The 18,101-nt window shown below is 35.6% G+C and overlaps 1 protein-coding gene across 2 annotated transcripts in view; it reads left to right on the plus strand.

Annotated features, from left to right (window-relative positions):
* SMCHD1 (structural maintenance of chromosomes flexible hinge domain containing 1) overlaps positions 1–18,101 on the plus strand; it is an 83,369-nt gene extending 65,268 nt beyond the window's left edge. For both annotated transcript variants that reach the window (XM_083823952.1, XM_083823953.1), the window contains exons 37-48: positions 2,940–3,089; positions 6,606–6,732; positions 6,897–7,016; positions 8,206–8,291; positions 9,334–9,456; positions 9,724–9,914; positions 10,437–10,546; positions 11,967–12,037; positions 13,748–13,919; positions 15,960–16,118; positions 16,835–16,952; positions 17,691–18,101. In XM_083823952.1, coding sequence (XP_083680078.1) covers positions 2,940–3,089; positions 6,606–6,732; positions 6,897–7,016; positions 8,206–8,291; positions 9,334–9,456; positions 9,724–9,914; positions 10,437–10,546; positions 11,967–12,037; positions 13,748–13,919; positions 15,960–16,118; positions 16,835–16,952; positions 17,691–17,799 — 1,536 coding nt within the window. In that variant the 3' untranslated portion in view covers positions 17,800–18,101. The remainder of the gene's footprint in view (positions 1–2,939; positions 3,090–6,605; positions 6,733–6,896; positions 7,017–8,205; positions 8,292–9,333; positions 9,457–9,723; positions 9,915–10,436; positions 10,547–11,966; positions 12,038–13,747; positions 13,920–15,959; positions 16,119–16,834; positions 16,953–17,690) is intronic.

Raw genomic sequence — 18,101 nt, forward strand, 5'->3', positions numbered from 1 at the left:
CAGTTACCATCATTGACAAAACAGGCTCAACCTGGGAAGAAATAATTTATTGCCAGTTAGGATAGGTTCGGGTAGTGAGAAACAAAGACAAAACAATTAAAACACCTTCTCATCTGCCCTTTCCCGGGCTCAGCTTCACTCCTGACTCTTCTGTCTCCCTTCCCAGAGGGGCATGGGGTTGGGGAAAGGGGGTTACAGTCAGTCCATCACAGCTCCTCCCTGTCGCTCCTTCCTCCTCACTCTGTTCTGCTGCTCCAGTGTGGGTCCTCCGTAGGCTGCAGCCCTTCAGGGAAAATCTGCTCCTGTGTAGGCTCTCCATGGACCACTCTTCCACACAGACACCTGCTCTGGTGTAATGTCCTCCACTGGCTGCAGTGTGGATACCTGCTCTACCACAGTCCTCTTCACAGGCTTCAGGGAAATACCTCCTCCTGTGTGGTCTCTCCACGGGCTGCAGGGGAACTTCAGCTCTAGCACCCGGACCACTTCCTCCCCTTCCTTCTCTGGCCTGCAGTGGGGCCATTGGAGACAATTGGAACCGACTGAGTCTGGCACGGGGCAGCCCTGGCCTCACTTCACAGGAGCCTTTCTGCAGCCCCTCTGCTGCCAGAACCTTGCGCCTACACCCAATACAAGGGGAACCGGAAGTTTTAATTATGTCTCAAGGCTGTATCATTGGCCTCAGCGAGACATGGTGGCACAACTTACATGCCTGGAGTGCTCTGATAAATGCTTACAGGCTCTACAGGAGAGAGAGGCAGGAAAGGAGGGGAGGCGAGGAAGTCCTGTACACTAGGGAATGCCTTGACTGCATTGAGCTAGGCAATGGCGATGAAAAGGTTGAGTGTCTCTGAGTAAAAGCCAGGGGAAAGGCCGATAAAGCTGGTATTATGATTGGGTGTCTGTTAGAGACCACTCAAACTGGATGAAGAGGTAGATGAAATATTCGGCAGACAGCTAGGAAAGGTCTCACAATCGCTAGCACTTGACCTGTTGTTTGCAAACAGGGAAGGGCTGGTGGGTGATGTGGTGGTTGGAGGCTGCCTTGGGCACAGCGCTCATGTAATGATAGGTGGTGAAGTAAAGAAGGTGGTTAGCAGAACTGCCACCTTGGATTTCCAGAGGGCAGACTTTAGCCTAGTTAGAGACCTGGTTGATAGTCCGTTAGGAGGTGGTTCTGAAAGGTGAAGGAGTCTCAGAAGGCTGGACCTTCTTCAAGAATGAAATTGTAAAGGTGCAGGAGCAGGCCATCCCAGTTCACCAAAAGTTGAGCTGGCAGGGCAGAAGACCAGCCTGGCTGAGCAGAGAGCTCCTTCAGGAACTCAGGAAGAGAAAAGGAATTTAGGAGTTCTGGGAGAGGGGGCAGGCAATTCTGGAGGACTGTCATCATAGAGTTGTCATCAAGCTGTGCAGGGCCAAAGCCCAACTGAAACTCAATTTGGCTAGTGTAGTAAAATAATTAAAAAATGCTTTTATGAATACATCAACAGCAAAAGGATGATTAAGGAGAATCTCCATTCTTTATTGGATGTGAGAGGAAATGTGAGGAAGTTATGAAAAGTGATGAAAGATGAGGATAAGGCTGAGGTACTTTCTTGCCTCAGTCTTTATTGGTAAGGCCAGTTGTTCTCAGGACACCCAGCCCCCTGAGGTGGAAGATGGTGACAGGGAGGAAGATGAAGCCAGTATAATCCAATGGGAAGCTGTGAGTGACCTCCTTGCTGTTCTGAATATTCGTAAATTTATGGGGCTGAATTGGTTTCATCCAAGCGTACTGAAGGAGCTGGCAGAAGCACTCACCAAGTCACCTTTAATAACCTGTCAGTAGTCCTGGCTAACCAGGGAGGTCACATTTGCCTAGAGGTTAGCGAATGTAACTCCAATCTACAAGAAAGACAGGAAGATGGATCCAGGGAATTACAGGCCTGTCAGTCTGACCTTGGTCCTGGGGAAGGTTATGGGGCACCTTCAGTGCCATCACACAGCATATATGGGACAAATAACTGATCAGTAGTAGCCAGTATGGGTTTATGAAGGGCAGGTCCTGCCTGACTAACCTGATCAACTTTATTACAAGACGATCCGCTTAGTAGATGAGGGAAAGGCTGTGAATGTCATTTACCTCAATTTTATTGAAGCACTTGACACAATCTCCCATGGTATTTTCCTGGAGAAACTGGCTGCTCATGGCTTGGACAGGTGTACAGTTCACTGGGTGAAGAGATGGCTGGCAGGGTTCAAAGTATGAAAAGTATGTGGGGTGCTGGTTGACAGCCAGCTGAACATGAGACAGCAATGGCCAAGAAGGCCAATGGCATCCTGGCCTACATCAGAAGAAGCGTGGCTAGCAAGCCTAGGGAAGTGATTGTCCCGTTTGTATGTGGCACTGGTGAGACTGCACCTCAAGTACTGTGTTTGGTGTTTGGTTTTTGGCCCTTCACTGCAAGAAGGATATTGAGTTGCTTGAATGTGTGTAGACGAGAGCAACAAAGCTGGTGAAGGGACTGGAAAACAAGACTTAGGAGCAGCTGAGAGAACGGGGTTGTTTAGTGTGAAGAGGAGCCTCATTGCTCTCTATAGCTACATGAAAGGAGATTGCAGCAAGGAGGATGTAGGTCTCTTAGGATGAAAGGAAGCAGTCTCAAGTTGTCAAGGGGAGGTTTGGTTTGGACATTAGAAAGAATTTCTTCAAGGAGAGGTTGGTTAAACATTGGAACAAGCTGCCCAGGGAGGTGATGGAGTCCTCATCCTTAGAGGTATTTAAGAGAGGTGTGGACATGGCACTAATGGAAATGGTTTAATGATGGGACTCTGTAGGTCAGGTTGATGCTTGGACTTGATGATCTTGAATGTCTTTTCAACCTAGATGATTCCATAAATGACTTATTTTAGTTCCTGTTCGTTCTCCAAACTAACTTTTCTGTCTGTTTCACTTACAGGATGAATACAACAACCGCACTGGAATTGACTTAGTTGGCAGAATAATAGCAAAAATTAAGAGCCCCAATGAAGATGATACAGAGGTGCCACAGTTTCAAGGGAAAGTCAGTGCAGTTGAGTTCCCATTTGACAGGGGATCAGCTGAAATTGTAAGTGTGAATGAAATACTCAGTTCCATGAGCAACAGATCTAATCAAGTACATTCTTCGGCAGTTTCAGAGTTGGTCTTACACCTAGCCATGGTTTGTGGAAGCTTAGCATATATTGTAGCATATCTTAATGATACATAGTTAAATTATTTCTTCGCTATTTGGTTGCTGATTCTCAGAAAATGTAGAGGAGTCATTCTTTAAAGCGATTATTCTTGCAAACCGAGGGAAGCTTACATTCAAAAACTCTATTAGGATCTGACCTCCCCATGTATATGTAATTAATTTTTACCCAATTCCCTTTATATTTTGTTAAGCTAAGTGGTCTTATATATACTTTGCAGAAAGGCATCCTATTCTCATTTGAAGAATGAAAGATAAAACTTTACCACTTCATTTTGCACTTTGTTTTAGTAATTAGTGACCTTGACTGTTAAAAATGCTTTATATCAGTTTGAATCTCTGTAGTGCCTATTTTCTTGCAAACTTTTTGCTAAAGAGCTTTTTTGTGCCACTGAAAGTACCATACACTGTTGTTGTGCCATCCCAGTCACTTTATTCAACAAATAGAGATTGTTTTTTGAAAACCTATGAATTGTAACAGTTGTTACAAAGTGTAATATAAAAGACACAAGTTAAAACATGCATGTACACAAAATCAGAAACTGTTCAAAACAGATCAGAAGCTGTTTAAAATGGATCAGAAAAAAATAGGTATAGAGCCACACTTTTGTTCTAAGTACAATGCTCACAGCTTACAGAGAATGTTAGTCATTAGAACTATTCACATGGTAAAATAGGTAACATAGAGGTTTGCCTCTTTTTTTTTTCTTTTTTTTTTTGTTTTGTTTTGTTTAGGTAGCTGAAGTACCACATACGACTTTTTGAGCAAAAATATACCCCTGCTTTATTTGGCTCCTCTTGTTGTCATATGTTTTACCAGCCTGTAGTCCTAGGAAATTTTGAAACAGTTTGAAGGCATACTGAAGGAAAATCAAACTTTTAAAACAAATTTTCTCAATCGCTTTTTCTGCCTTGTTCACTGGGAGCAACTTCCCAGCAGATTGGCATGGAAGCAGACTGCCTTAGCAACAAATACAAAACCTCCCATTATATCTTGGAAATCAACACAATAAAACCCCAGTAGAATCTCTGAAATCTACAGATCCTACATACAAATTTCTTCATCTTGTATTATATTCAGTACATCAACTGTTTTTGTGAAACTATGTAGATGAAACTTAGTGACATGGCGTAATTAATTGTCTGTTGGTAACAATCAAGGACACAAACATCTAGTTAATGTGGGTAAACAGTGTTCACTGATCAAGGACAGAAACATCTAGTTAGTATGGGCAAACACTTTTCACTGAACAAGTTGGAAAAGTGACAAAATATATATGGAAAAAAGGCTAGAAAAAAAATAAACGTGGACTGAATGGAAGTATTGAATAAAATTAATGTATTAATTGATTTATGGTGCATTCCAAGTTTCACTTGTACCTCAAGTGTCTTTCAAGAGTAATAAATTATTTGCTTGTCCCTCCCACTCCCTGCTTCCCCATGGTTCTTCTTTATCTCTGATGAAAGCCTCCATGTCCTCAACCGTGTGCCAGTTACCTTTTTCTCTAAGCAATTCTCAAAGCAATTCTATTCTTGTATATATTTTTAAAGATTGCTGCATATGTTTCAGAGACAGAGAAAAGTTTTCTGTGAACACATATTTCTGGGACAGATGGGTTGGGAAAAAATGCACAAGTATAGGTAGCGGGATTGCTCTAACCACTGATCTAACAAAACAATGCTTTTCTCCACAGATTTTGCATCTATTACATCTATGGTAGAAATTTAAACAGATTTTTTATAACTTCATACTGGTGAGGGGAATAACAACCTTATACAGTGGACTCCACCAGTTCAGATAAAATTACAGGATATTTTTTCAGACTCCTTACTGATACAGAAATCGGCAATTTCTTATCTCCATATACAAGTAACCTGCTGCTGTTGAGCCATTCTGGCATAAATACGCCACTCTTGCTTCAGTGTCTCATCTAACAACCTGTGTAACGGGGAACAGGGTGTTGTTTGTTTGTTAGTTGAGGTTTTTTATAAGCAGATGCTTTTTCTTTCTAGTTAGATATTGCTGAGTGGGTTTGTTTTTTTGTTGGGTGTTCTGCTACCTCATTACTGTGATCTGATGAGATCCTACTGCTTTTAGTAGTAGCTTCTGTTTGTCGCTCTCCCCTTGGCAGTAATTCCATTTCAGTGAATCTCATCTCTCTTCAGGCAGTTTTCAGTTCTCTACTTTGCACTGAGTTCTCTGACTTCAGGCAACTGACAAAGCTCATGCAGAAAGGATTTGTTGGTTAAGATTTAATGTACATTTCATATGACTAGTAAATGGAGGGGGATGGGAAAAAACAGTGTTTTTTTCAAATACCTTGAAATTGTCACATCTTGTTTAGGACTACAGTCATGTGCAATTAGCATCAATGTAATGAAGGTGATGATCTGACACGTTTGCCCCTAAGCTGAGGATCATGAATGCTAAACTCATTTAATGAAGGAAAATGTTTAGATTTCTGTTAGCATAAATTTTCAAAGGAAAAGGTATTTCCGCTGCAGACTTATCCTGACTAAATATGTAGCTGCAATATTTTTTGAAAGCCATGAAGACTATCTTTGAAGGTTATATATCTATCTCTTCTTTTAGGCTGCAACCACCTCTCTTGATTTGGCCAGTTGAGTAGCAATTTCTACACGTTAAAGGTGGAAACATGAGTTTTATTATAAACATTATTCATTTTATGCATGATACCTTTCCCAAAGTAACAGCACATTTAGATATTACCTGTACTAATTTTTTTTCTGTTTACCATTCTTTATGGTTTTATAGTATTTTCTGTGTTTGTAAAGAAAGAAGGGTTTTATTTCTTGTTTTATATATATATATATATGTAAAAGAAACTTCTGAGAAATGGGATGTTCTTGTCAGTTTCTAGATATATATTTTTCATTCATTTGGGATGTGCTGTCTACTTCCATGAACAGCAGTAACTTTTAACTCAGCACTGGGAATATACATTGCTTTTTCTTCCCTGTGATTATGCATTTGGTCCTTCTTTTTAATGTTTGCATTTGTTCACATGCTGTATGAAGTACACCTGAGAGAATCTTGCCTGTGGGATGGTGCAGAAAATATTTTTTCTGAGCATGTCTCTCAAATAAAATACATAGCTAAAAAAATAATAGGACTTTATAAACAGGTAAAATAATCTTAATTCTTAAATAACAAAATACTTAGTGGTAAATCTTCAAATTTTACTTCCTTTTGTTAGGTAGAAAAGGACATTTCCAAACTGATATTTAAAACCAGGAGTAGTATCATACATATGTTACGTGTTAAGTAATTTTATAAGACTTAGTATTTGAGCACTGTCTTATTTTATTTTGTGTGTTACCTCAGGTGTGAACATAAACTTATGTTTGCTTGCTTGTTTGTTTTTAAATTAGAATCTAGTGCTGGCTGAAAACAGTCCTGGAAGAGATAGCACTGAATATATTCTTGTATTTGAGCCAGATCTGCCAGCTTTGAGAAAGCCTTTGGAGCCATACCGTCTGTCATTTATGTTTTACAATGGTATGTTTCAATTACTTTAAAATGCTTTCTTGTCTTTAGAAGCAGCTATGCTTGGGTCCATAATACTACTTTGAAACTGTGTAATGGCCTAACAGATTTTTGCTGATGTTTAAATAAACTGTGTTAGTGTATTTCTTTCTAAAAATATGTGTTTCTTCATGTAGATTACAAGAAGCAGCAACAGATGGCAACACTTACAAGGGAAAGAGACCAATTATCTCAGTCCATAGGTGTTTACAGAAATTGGTTTGATACTACTAATCAGCTTGTAACTGAAATGAGATGTAAGTTCAAGCAAATATATTAATCTATTTCCTGGGAATTTTTCTTTTCCATTTATCAATTTTGTCGATATAGGGAGGGGGAGAAAAATCAGCATTGAAGTCATGAGATACATTAATTAGGGGGGAGTGGAATGATTATATCTTCTCATTAGCAGAGAAGCCTCTAGTTATGTGGATGAACCTACCTATAAAGGGTCTTCATTTGAGGTAGTATTTTTTTTGTCAGAATTGTCAAAGAAGGAATAAAACATTTAAGTTGGTAGTCTTATCCCTTTTTTCCATGACTGCCTTGCACTCCCATCTTCACAATGGATGTGTGAATACTCATTCATCTGGAATTCAAGAGTTGTTACCTAAAAATTATTTTACAAAATGGACTATGGATAATCCTCTTTCAGAAAAGTTATTCTTATGTTCTTATAATGTTACTTTTTTTTCCCCACATTTCACCCTATGTACATTATTCAAAAGTATTGTGTAGATACTTTTTCTGTACATTCTTCAGCAAATGTAATACTTTATAAAGTCTGTTAAATGGTAGAGCAGTGTGAAGGCAGCAGTTGCTTATGGAAGTGGGAGAGAAGGAGGAGGAAACATTTTTTTTGCACTATATTTTGAATCATCCTGCCAATTGATCAGAAGGTTTGTTTTAATAGATGTATTTTGAATTTTTTGTTGTAAGTAATCAGTAAATGCGTGCCGGAGTTAGAAGCTGTGTCTATTTCTTTTAATTTTACTACAGGTCTACACTTCTCTAACTTGCCCACTCCATGTTCCCATTATGGATGCAAATTCCTGAATTTCAATATAAGATGCAAAAAGTTTTGCTTCATGTTTTCAGAATTATGCATATCTCTACATAGTAAATTAGAGAACGGTTATATGTTTTATGCTTAAAAATATTTTCAAATATGGATAGAACTAATTGAATAGAGACAGCAGGAAACAATTCACTTGATGAAATATTTGTTTTCAAAGCTGAAGGAGATGTTAGCTGCTGAAATTGCTTGTGAGATGGACAAATCACAAAATTTTTGTGGACAAATCCTGGTATTTTGTGCCAATATTTTGAGGAGTAGATACCATCAACTGTGGGTGACATGATTCTGAAAAGTTGACGAAATTCTGCAATAAATGTTCCCTTGCTTTCTGATACATCCTTATTCTCTGTTGATTCTATTGGTTTCAGGTCAGGTTAAAGAAGCTGAAACAAGAGAAACTCACCTGAAGAATGAACTGAAAAAACAGCAGATTGAATTACCACAGACAAACACAGTATGGCATATTTCTTACTAAACTCCATAACATCTTAAAATAAATGTAAATCTTAATATGAAGTTGGCATAATTATATAACATTATTGAATCACACTAGTATATACACAAGCACCTGTTAACAAAACCCTGAAAATTTAAACCATGAGGAAAATGTATGGATCAGTGCCAAACTTATTTTATTTTATTATTTTTATTTATTTTTATTTTATTTTATTTTATTTTTGGTAGTATAAGTATCTCTTAAAGTAACTGCTATGTCATTTTATGTCCTGATTTTGTTTTTGCCTTTCTGTTAAGGTTAGTGGCTTACTGATAGTACTAGTTTTAGTAATGTTTTCTTAAAGGTTGATCAATTTATTGGATATATTCTGTTATAAATAGATCAAATGAAAACGCTTCTTTTTCAGTGAATAGAGCATTTCATATGCTACTGCAAAAGCTGATAAAAGAGTAGGTTCGTAAGATTAAAGGCAATGTATTCCATTACTGATTTCCCATAAAGATCCAATTACATTTTAAAGAAAACTTGTAAGTTTTAAAACTACTCATGTTTTGAAAAAAAATAGGTAAATTATCCCTTATCTTTAGATCAAGTAAAAATATGCTACAGCCATTACTCACAAATCAGTAAAACTTAAATTATACAGCTTTTGTAACCACAGTACCTAAGTTCCTCCTGCTGGCTAAATTTTTCAGGCATAGCCCCCTCCTAAAATGGTTTCTTCTTGTACATTCACGGTTACCCCTTCCTGCTGGTTAAAACTTTCTATAGTTTTGGCTCTGTTGAAGCTCCAGTAGCTCTTTGTGAAAAGCGCTTTTCTTTAAAAAAAAAAAAAAAGTAATAATAAAAAAGCTTATAGTCATAATTGCAGTGTCTCCTTTTACTCTCCCCTGAGATTATATGCAGTGTCCCCTTATATATTTACAGTCTGTTTCAGATTACTGAATGCTTTAGTTCAGAACTTGATAGACAACAAGTAATTGTTTCTGCAGCTTGTCCCATTGATAAATGCTTGCTAACTTCAAATTTCAATTCTCAGCTTCAGTATGTGGATTCTCTTATAAAACAAAAGATGTTGGATCAAGAAGGAGTAATGAAACAGCCAAGGCGAACTTGTACCCTCCCAAACTATCCAAAAGGCAACCAAGATATTTTAGGGAAGGTGAGTTTTCTCCCATAGAGCCTTCAAATGAGTTTCATTAATTCTAGGAAGTGGTAGTGATGAAAAATTAGCCAACTGAATATCCTAGTAATTCTTGATGAGTGTTAAGAAAATGATAGCATTCTCATCCCATCCAATGACCAGCTCTTCTAACAGAGCCATCAACAGCGGAATTAAATGTCTGAATTTGCAGTAGGATTGTGGTTAGTATGCAAAGGCAATGTGGTCTTGGCTTCTGTTTTGACTGTTCTAACTTCTATGGCACAGATTGCACATTTAGCACAAATTGAGGATAATGAAGCAGCAAAAGTTATCTCTTGGCATTTGGCCAGCGACATGGACTGTGTAGTCACATTGACTACTGAAGCAGCTCGCAGTATTTTTGATGAAACTCAAGGTCGACAACAAGTGCTACCCCTTGATTCTATTTACAAGAAGAATCTCCCTGATTGGAACAGGTAGAGAAAAAAACAATGAAACTTCTGCATTTGTATAACATACTTTTAATACGTATATAATATTTTTTCTCTAGCTTCTTTTTAAATTTCACTCTTATTAGAGATTCAAAGTCTAAAAATTTCCAACTTTGTAATATTAAGAATAGTGATGTCACTTGAAATGCTAGCTGAAATCCTAGCTTTATATATTTAATTAACTAAACACTGTTCTTTATTTAATACAATATTTACAAGGTCCAAATTCTCAATTGTTTTTTTTTTTTTTTAAATTGCCCATAAAATTAATCACATGAAATTGTTGGATACATGTGTCATTAAAAATCAGTGTTCCACCCAAACATCCTTAATTTAAATAGTATCTTAATGTTGGGATCATTTATCTTCTAATGTGGAAGTGTTAAGATGCATTCAGTTGAGTTTTAGATCTCTGACTAGATAGTCAGAAGCACTAATGAAATAAGGACAATTTATTTATTTATTTATTTATTTTCTTCTCTCTCATTGTTCCCTTTCTTTAACTAGGCCTTTACCTCACTTAAGAAATGGAAAAATCTGCTTCAAACCTGTTGGAAATCCTGTATTTGCCAGAGCTCTGTTAACGTTTCCAGATAATGTAGAGCACTGTCAAACAGGTAAATGATATTAAAGAAACTGTTAGTAATTGTTTTCTTTTTTAATAGATGAGATAGAGAAAAATCAAAAATCAGAAATCAAAACTCACTCAGTAATTTTCATTAAGACGTTTGCAAATACCAGTGTATATTCTTTATGAGATCTGCAGGTGTAACAGGGCGATGACAATCAGTATGAAGTACTTGCAGACAAAAACTGAAAATTTCAGCAATGACCACTGTATAATTACTGCAGCCCTTTCTAATTCCCGAGTGCATGCAAGCAGAAGCTGACCACCATGATATTAGTTTTACAGAAAAACCACTTATTACAGAAATGACCATTTTTTTAGACTTTTTTTCCAGTCTTTTTTTTTCCAGTCTTACTCCTCTCAAAAATGTGTAATGCATAGATTCGTAATATACACTCAGACCAAACTGTAACTGACTTTATTTGTTGTGCTTAAATATTTAGAGTAAGAGTAAGCTTTCAGATTTTATGTAGATTTCGGTTTAGGGAACTAGCATCCCTCTGCCCTTTCTAACAACATAGGAGTACCTACCTTACACTCCTTTGCTTATATTAAGTAGGTCTACTCCTTTATATCAAGAGTTGTAATCTGTAATTAGTTCAATAAGTTTTCTATTTTACTTCACAGCTTCCCAGTATGAAAATATTTCTGTCTATTGTTAATTAAAAATATGTATATCCAAAAAAAAAAAAGTTCATTTTCAGGACGTTAGATGCTGCCATAGACTTTACTTATAAATTCTTCTTTGTGTCCCCCGTTAGCAGATAAGTTACTACTTTTCTGGAGAAATTTAGAAACCATGTAGCTTGACATATCTCATGCAAGGCTATATCAAGTTAAATTTTGTATAGAGCAGTCTTTTATTAGCAGAAGGTCTTAAGATCAAATCAGTTGGATCAACCTGTGAATGTTTTTTTCCTTAATAATCCAGTGAATATTAAGAAACCAAGAACTCCATTTAAGGAGGACTAAAAATGTTATCATTTGTAATTTCCTAAAACTTGGGATTTTATTATCTATGTCTTTATAAATGTAAATATAAGATATCAGAGTGTTGTGGTGGAAAATACTGTCAATTATGCCATAAGGCAATTAAACATACTAAATTATTTTACGAATTCTTTACTGAAAGCAAAAGGTTGCATGTTTATATTATCTTAGAATAAAATTTCATTGAAAAAGGTAATGCATATGTTATTTCCCTTGCACTTACCTGAAAAGCTGTAATAATCACAGAATGGTTTGGGTTGGAAGAGACCTTAAAGATTATCTAATTCCAACTACCCTGCCACAAGCAGGAATACCTACCACTAGACCAGGTTGCTCAAATGATGCCCCAGAATTAGTTTTTCAAGACTTAAGTTATTTTGTTGTAGAGAAATTTCACAGCTCAAAAAACTGTTTTCCAGTGTTTGGGATGCTCTTGGGAGACACGATCATTATAGATAACTTGGATGCTGCAAACCATTACAGAAAAGAGGTATGCTTCAGTTATTCTTGATATTTTTTTTAAACAAACATATTACATGGCTACATATTCAATACATTATAAACATTGAGTGGTTACTTGCTAAGTTTAATGACGCTTCAGTTATAAGTGTGCTTATTGTCCATAAGTCAATTATGATGCCCTACTGTAAATGGAATTATCTTTATTGGCACTGACAAAATTACCTCCATTTCAAAAATTCCATTATGTGAATGTTGACATGAAGCATGGAACCATGTTTTTGGAGACAAACATTTGTAGTTTTGCTGTTAGTGTTAAATGTAAGTTCTCCTGGACTTTCCTGGTCCCTGAATGTGTAATGAAACAAGTCTGTGCCTCAGATCATGAAATCATGATGGCTGTGAGATCGTGACTCATGAAGTTTCAAACCCACTGAAATGACCAAGATCTTGATGTGAAACTTAGCAGACCTTTTTCTGAGCCATTTTATTTTGGTTTAATGGGACAAATTTCAGCAGACAAAGAGTGTCTGAGGTAGTCCTGACATTGGGCACTTTCTGTTACAGCTCATGAGGTTGTCACAATTGAATACTGATTCAGCATAGGGATTTAGGACTGTACTGATCAAACCAGTAAGCTCTTGGGACTGGATATTCTTTTTTTTTTTTTTTCTCTCTTCAGAAGTATAAGAATTTACACTGTGAGAACAGTGATTTAAACCTTTTGTAACATCTAAAATGGGTTGCCTGTTCCATCTTTTTTTTTTAACAGTGCAGCACAGGTTTCCTTCTATGTATTATGATCATGCCTGATAAGCTCTTCTGCACTGATTCTATTCCCTTCTTATTGGCTATTGCTAACTAATAACTTGAGAACAAGAACGTCTTAAATGTTTCTATAGAGCTTTTCAGAAATATGGTTACAGTCACAGGAAAAAACAGGTGATTGACTTATGAATATTTTAATTCTCATCATGTTATAAACACCTCACTGTTCATCAAGTGAGATGATAGCTACCATTATATATAGCTGCCATTTTTCAACTGAGAAGCACAGCTATGAGTTTCTTTTATCAGAAATTATATTTTTCTACTGCAAAAGAGACAGGAGAGTCAGATCTAGACTGACCAGTGTCAGGAGACTGATCATCTGTATCTGTTCAAGAAAAAGAGTTTGTATATGCAGTCATTTCTCAAAATGAGGTCTAGGTCATTTCATTTGGTCTGGTCATCACCCCATTTGTTTCAGTCACCCTCACCCATCACAGATAATATACGTAAACTTTTATTGAACATGCTATCAGAAGTAAATCCCTTAGATTTCAGATGCTTTTAATGTCATGCATTTAAAAAAAAAAAGTGCTGACTATTTTTTTTACCAAAACTAATATGTATTGCCATTACTTCATAGTATATGATGATGATCAGCTTTCTTCCAGTACAGATGTAAATTTTGCTCTAGAGTTCTTGCAAAATCTGAGGACACACCAAAAAGGCAAAAAATCTAGTTTTCCTCATTTTCATTATTTTTTCATTCATTTTTCACCATTTTCAGTGGTACTGTTTAATATATTTATTGTATTACTTGAAAGCAAAAGTTAAGAAATAGGATTTCATAAAATGGCCTTATTAAGAACTAGCTGCTTTGTAGTTGAAAGATGCAACGCATCACAACAGCATTCCCGAAAATTTAATTTTCCATTAATTTACTAATTTAGTATCACTTTTTGTACCTGTGTAGGTTGTAAAAATTACACATTGCCCTACTTTGCTGACAAGGGAAGGAGACAGAATTCGCAGCAATGGCAAATTTGGAGGCCTTCAGAATAAAGCCCCTCCAATGGATAAACTCAGAGGAATGGTATTTGGAGCACCCATGCCAAAACTTTACGCTACTTTCTCTGGACAGATAGGTGGGTTAATGAAATCATGTAAATAAAGAACTTCCAAAATTATATTGCTTGACTATGTTTGTTTTTCCTTTATGTAACGTAAAAAGGAAAACTTCAACTTAACATTATTTTAAGAAGTATGACTTGTACAGTGTCCTATTTATGAATTTCCCTTTTCTTAAAAGCTAAAGTTCTTACATTTCCTGAAAGTAAAAACAGTATTTTTAAAAAGTCATGGGATAGTCTCCCATCTTCTTACTCTCGTTAAAGAGTTCAAGCAGTGGTAATGATTCAAACAGTAGATATGAGGAGCTTGAGCTGATTGAATTCCAGCATTCCTGAAAACAAATTTCAAGTCTTTCTCCTCCAGAAATGCCATACGTGAATTTAGAATTTCCTACTGTACAAGTAATCTCTATGAAGCACTGGTAGAAAAGTTCCTGTTCTTATTTCTCATACACAATATCATCTACGTTACTTCCATAACAAGAAGATGCATTATATTTCCTATGGGATCACTTATGTTTCATTATGTGCTTAGATTGTTCCTTTCAGAATATAAATGTTATAAATGAAGTTAAAGGACAGCAGCTTCTGACATAAAACCTGACCTGACTGATTTATAAAACATTGAAAAGTCTTATTCACAAATTAGGATTGTTCCTAAATACTTAATTCTCAAAAGGAAGGACACGAAATTTTTCCATGACAGTATTCCTAGAAACGTGCGATATGGAGTGGAGGGGTGGGTGGAAGGTAGAGAGGACACGTGTTCTTATTGGATTAGTCTTATATATGAGCAAACTACTTAACATTGACCATGTAAGGGAGAAAAAAAGGCTTAAAAGATCCTTCCTTGCCCTTTCAGTAAAAATATATTGCATCTAGGAATAACATATTAAGCATTTCAGCTACAGATTAAAATATGCTGGTTTTAGCACATTTCATATTTCCCTGGGAACACATTTTCAGTTGTCAAACTCAATTATTACCAAATGTGAATTAAACTGGAATTTTTTATAGTTTAGTACAGGAACAGTTATGGTAGAAGTAAAGGATATGTTTTAATTTCACTTGGATAGTTACGAGGCATTTTAATGAAAATAATGGTGAATAAAGGAAAAAAAATCTATATGAAGGAATTATATATAATATATATTATATAATATTTACATTCAGCTGAATTGCAGCCTTGACCTAAGTTGTGAATTGCCTCCTATGTTTGTAGCATAAAAGGATAACAGTTACGTAAACTGTGATGACACTGACAAGGTACTTCTAAAATAAACTGCGCTAAAATTTACAGTGCCCTTTGTCATTCTGCAGTAACTGTGAATGCTTTCATCCTGTGGCAAATAAAAGATAATTTACTGTTCAGTTAAGCTTTCTTCAAGCTACCTCATACTCACAACATAGTAAAATGAATGAGCCTGCGCTAACATGCTTGAAACGTTTTCTTATTACTTTATATTTATTCAATGCCTGGACAAAGAAAAATTCTTTGTCTGTTACCTTAACAAGAATAACAAAGTTTGTCAGCAAAATACACCTTTGTTTACATGAGTCTACTGCTGTTGCCTTGTTTAAATGACTGTAGGTGTGACAAATGAAACTCAGAAAACTATTTTCTCTTGTTCCACAAGGTGGACTACAATTCAAGTCAGTAATACAAGCTTCAGCTTTGTAGCCCTCAAAGCAAAACAAGCACACTTAATGGCATCAAAGGTAGAGAGTTCAGTTCAGAGCACACAAGCAACGTGCTGTGTAAAGAAGTGCCTGTTTGCCACAGTCATTTTCAGAGTTCACTGGGATCTAAATACCTGTTCGGAATGAAAATAAAAAATCATAAAACAGTCTGTGATTTTTTTCAGCCTCTCTTTACAGTCATTTTAAGAACAGCCGCTGGTCCACTATAAATTTGGGTGGTATTTTAAATAGTGCTTTTGAAAGATTTTTGTTGTCAATCTCATACTTTGTCTAGATCATACTTGGTAGCCTTCTACCTCTGAAGGACCACATGCTTACTGTTTTGTGTTTTATTGTTTTTTATTATTCCATTAGATCTTCTTCAGCAATACCGTGCAGCTGTGGTGAAACTTGATAGTGTGAATAAGGACCTTGATTTACATTTACGGTCACTTAACACTCCAGAAATGCAAAAGAAAAAACAGGAACTTGCCGAACAAGAAAAGAGTCTCATGCTTATAGAACAAAAATTGGGTATGTTCTTATAGTAGATTGTGCTAACACCAATTGGTGTCCTAAAGGAGGAGAACTATTAACTACATCCAGATGTATTCTATACTTGCAAGCTAACAACTTTAAATAATGAAGGAAAATCATTAAAATTACCTAAAAGCCTAGAGAGGTCTCATTTTCGGTAAAGAATACAAAAACTCTTCTTGTTTTGTTACAGCACTGCCCTGTAATGTGCTCAGATAATAAAAATATGATCAGTTATTGTGAACATGAGACTATGATCTCACTAATGTGAGCTTATGTAACTGTATTGGTCTGGCTTGCCCAGTGGTAGAGAACATTGAAATTCTTTTTGAAGTGATTGCGTAGGCAAAGAGATGAATTGCTTTTGCTAAGGAAACACAATCAAAACATTGCACTATAAAAAGAAACACCCCTAATTCTGCAAAGATAGTATTTCATAGTTAGAAATGTTTTTTATGTCAATACCAAGTAATCTGTGATGCTTCAAAAGACATTTCAAAAATCAACATTTACCCTGTGATAACTGTAAATAAAGCAAAAAGATTTTTTCCTTTTAATCTTTGAACTCAATTTCAGATATAAGGTAACTATAAAATGTATGACATGTCTAAAGCATTATTTGGAAAGTTTAACACTACTGTTACGGGTCCCATTTATAACCAATAGGATTAATATTTTTTTTAACTTGTTCTTACCTGCAATTTTTTTAATAGGTATGACTCCATCAGATAAAGTCACTGAATCATTACTTCAGTCTATAATGCTAGATACATCCGACACCCCCATCCCTCCCAAAAGAATGCGAAGAGAAACAGTAAAAAAATTGTACAGGTAAGTCTATTTCAAATGTAGTCATTACTTTCCCATAGTCAGAATTCAAAGGAAAAATGTTTGGTTTTGTTGGTGGCGGGAGGTTTTTTTTCACAGGAGTTGTTGTTTTTTGTTTTTGTTTTAATTAATATTTTTGTGCAATAACCAACAATGATTAGAGTTTGCACGTCTGACTTCCAAAGGAATTTTTATTTCCTGTAAAGGTTTCTTTGGTTGTTTCAGCTCGTTTTAAAGATTTGCACACTAATTCTAATTGTTTTCCTTTATGAAGTGATTGATTAGCATCTTTATGCATTCACGAGTTCCCACAATTTTCTGGTATTTTCAACTCTTGTACCCTAGAAATATTCAAGTCTTTAAACTCTTTCAAGATTCAATGTCAAATACTGGGCAGATGAACAGAGAAAGATTGTTCTTAAGTAGCTTTTTCTAGCTAACTGTCTGAGATAACTGGTAAGGTATGTAATGTAATTATCCTTTTACTTGTATATCTGTTGGTTTTTTTACCCACATACAGAACTTAAGTGGTTATGTATTTGAATTATCTAATATTTAACCTGATGCTATTCCTATTTTAACTAAATAATTATGAGAATAAGAAGCTGTGCATAAAAATAAGGTTTATGATATTTATACTGGCTGGAGCTCTGTGTATTTGCATTCAGTTATAGGAGATAAATATATAAAATCAAAGGTTTATAAGCTTTTGTGACTCTTTTTTATAAATTTTTTTTTAAGCTCAGAAGAATGGATTTCTTCTCCCACAAAGAAGCAGCAGCAGCAACAACAACCTCTGCAAATATCCCCCTCAGAACTTAATGGAAATTCACGAAAGAGAAAGGCATAGACTGTTGAAATTTGCTGGAAATAAATGTATTGAAAATGTGAATAAGTTCAGTTAAAGGAAATACTCATGTTGTATTACCCGTTATGAAGATTTTTATACTGATAGAAGATATAAATGTATTTCAGTTAGTAGTAACAAAAATTTAAGTATTTAACATTGATAGCCTAATTTTTGTATAGTTAATTTTCATTTCTAAAAGCTTTCAGAGTTTTTATGTTCATGTGTGGAAAAAAAAATTAAATATATCCTTTTTTATTTATGAAAAAATTCAAACTTTTCAATAAAACTGCTGCAATACAAAA

This window comes from Anser anser (assembly GCF_964211835.1).
Source record: "Anser anser genome assembly, chromosome: 2".
Taxonomy (NCBI): Eukaryota; Metazoa; Chordata; class Aves; order Anseriformes; family Anatidae; genus Anser; species Anser anser.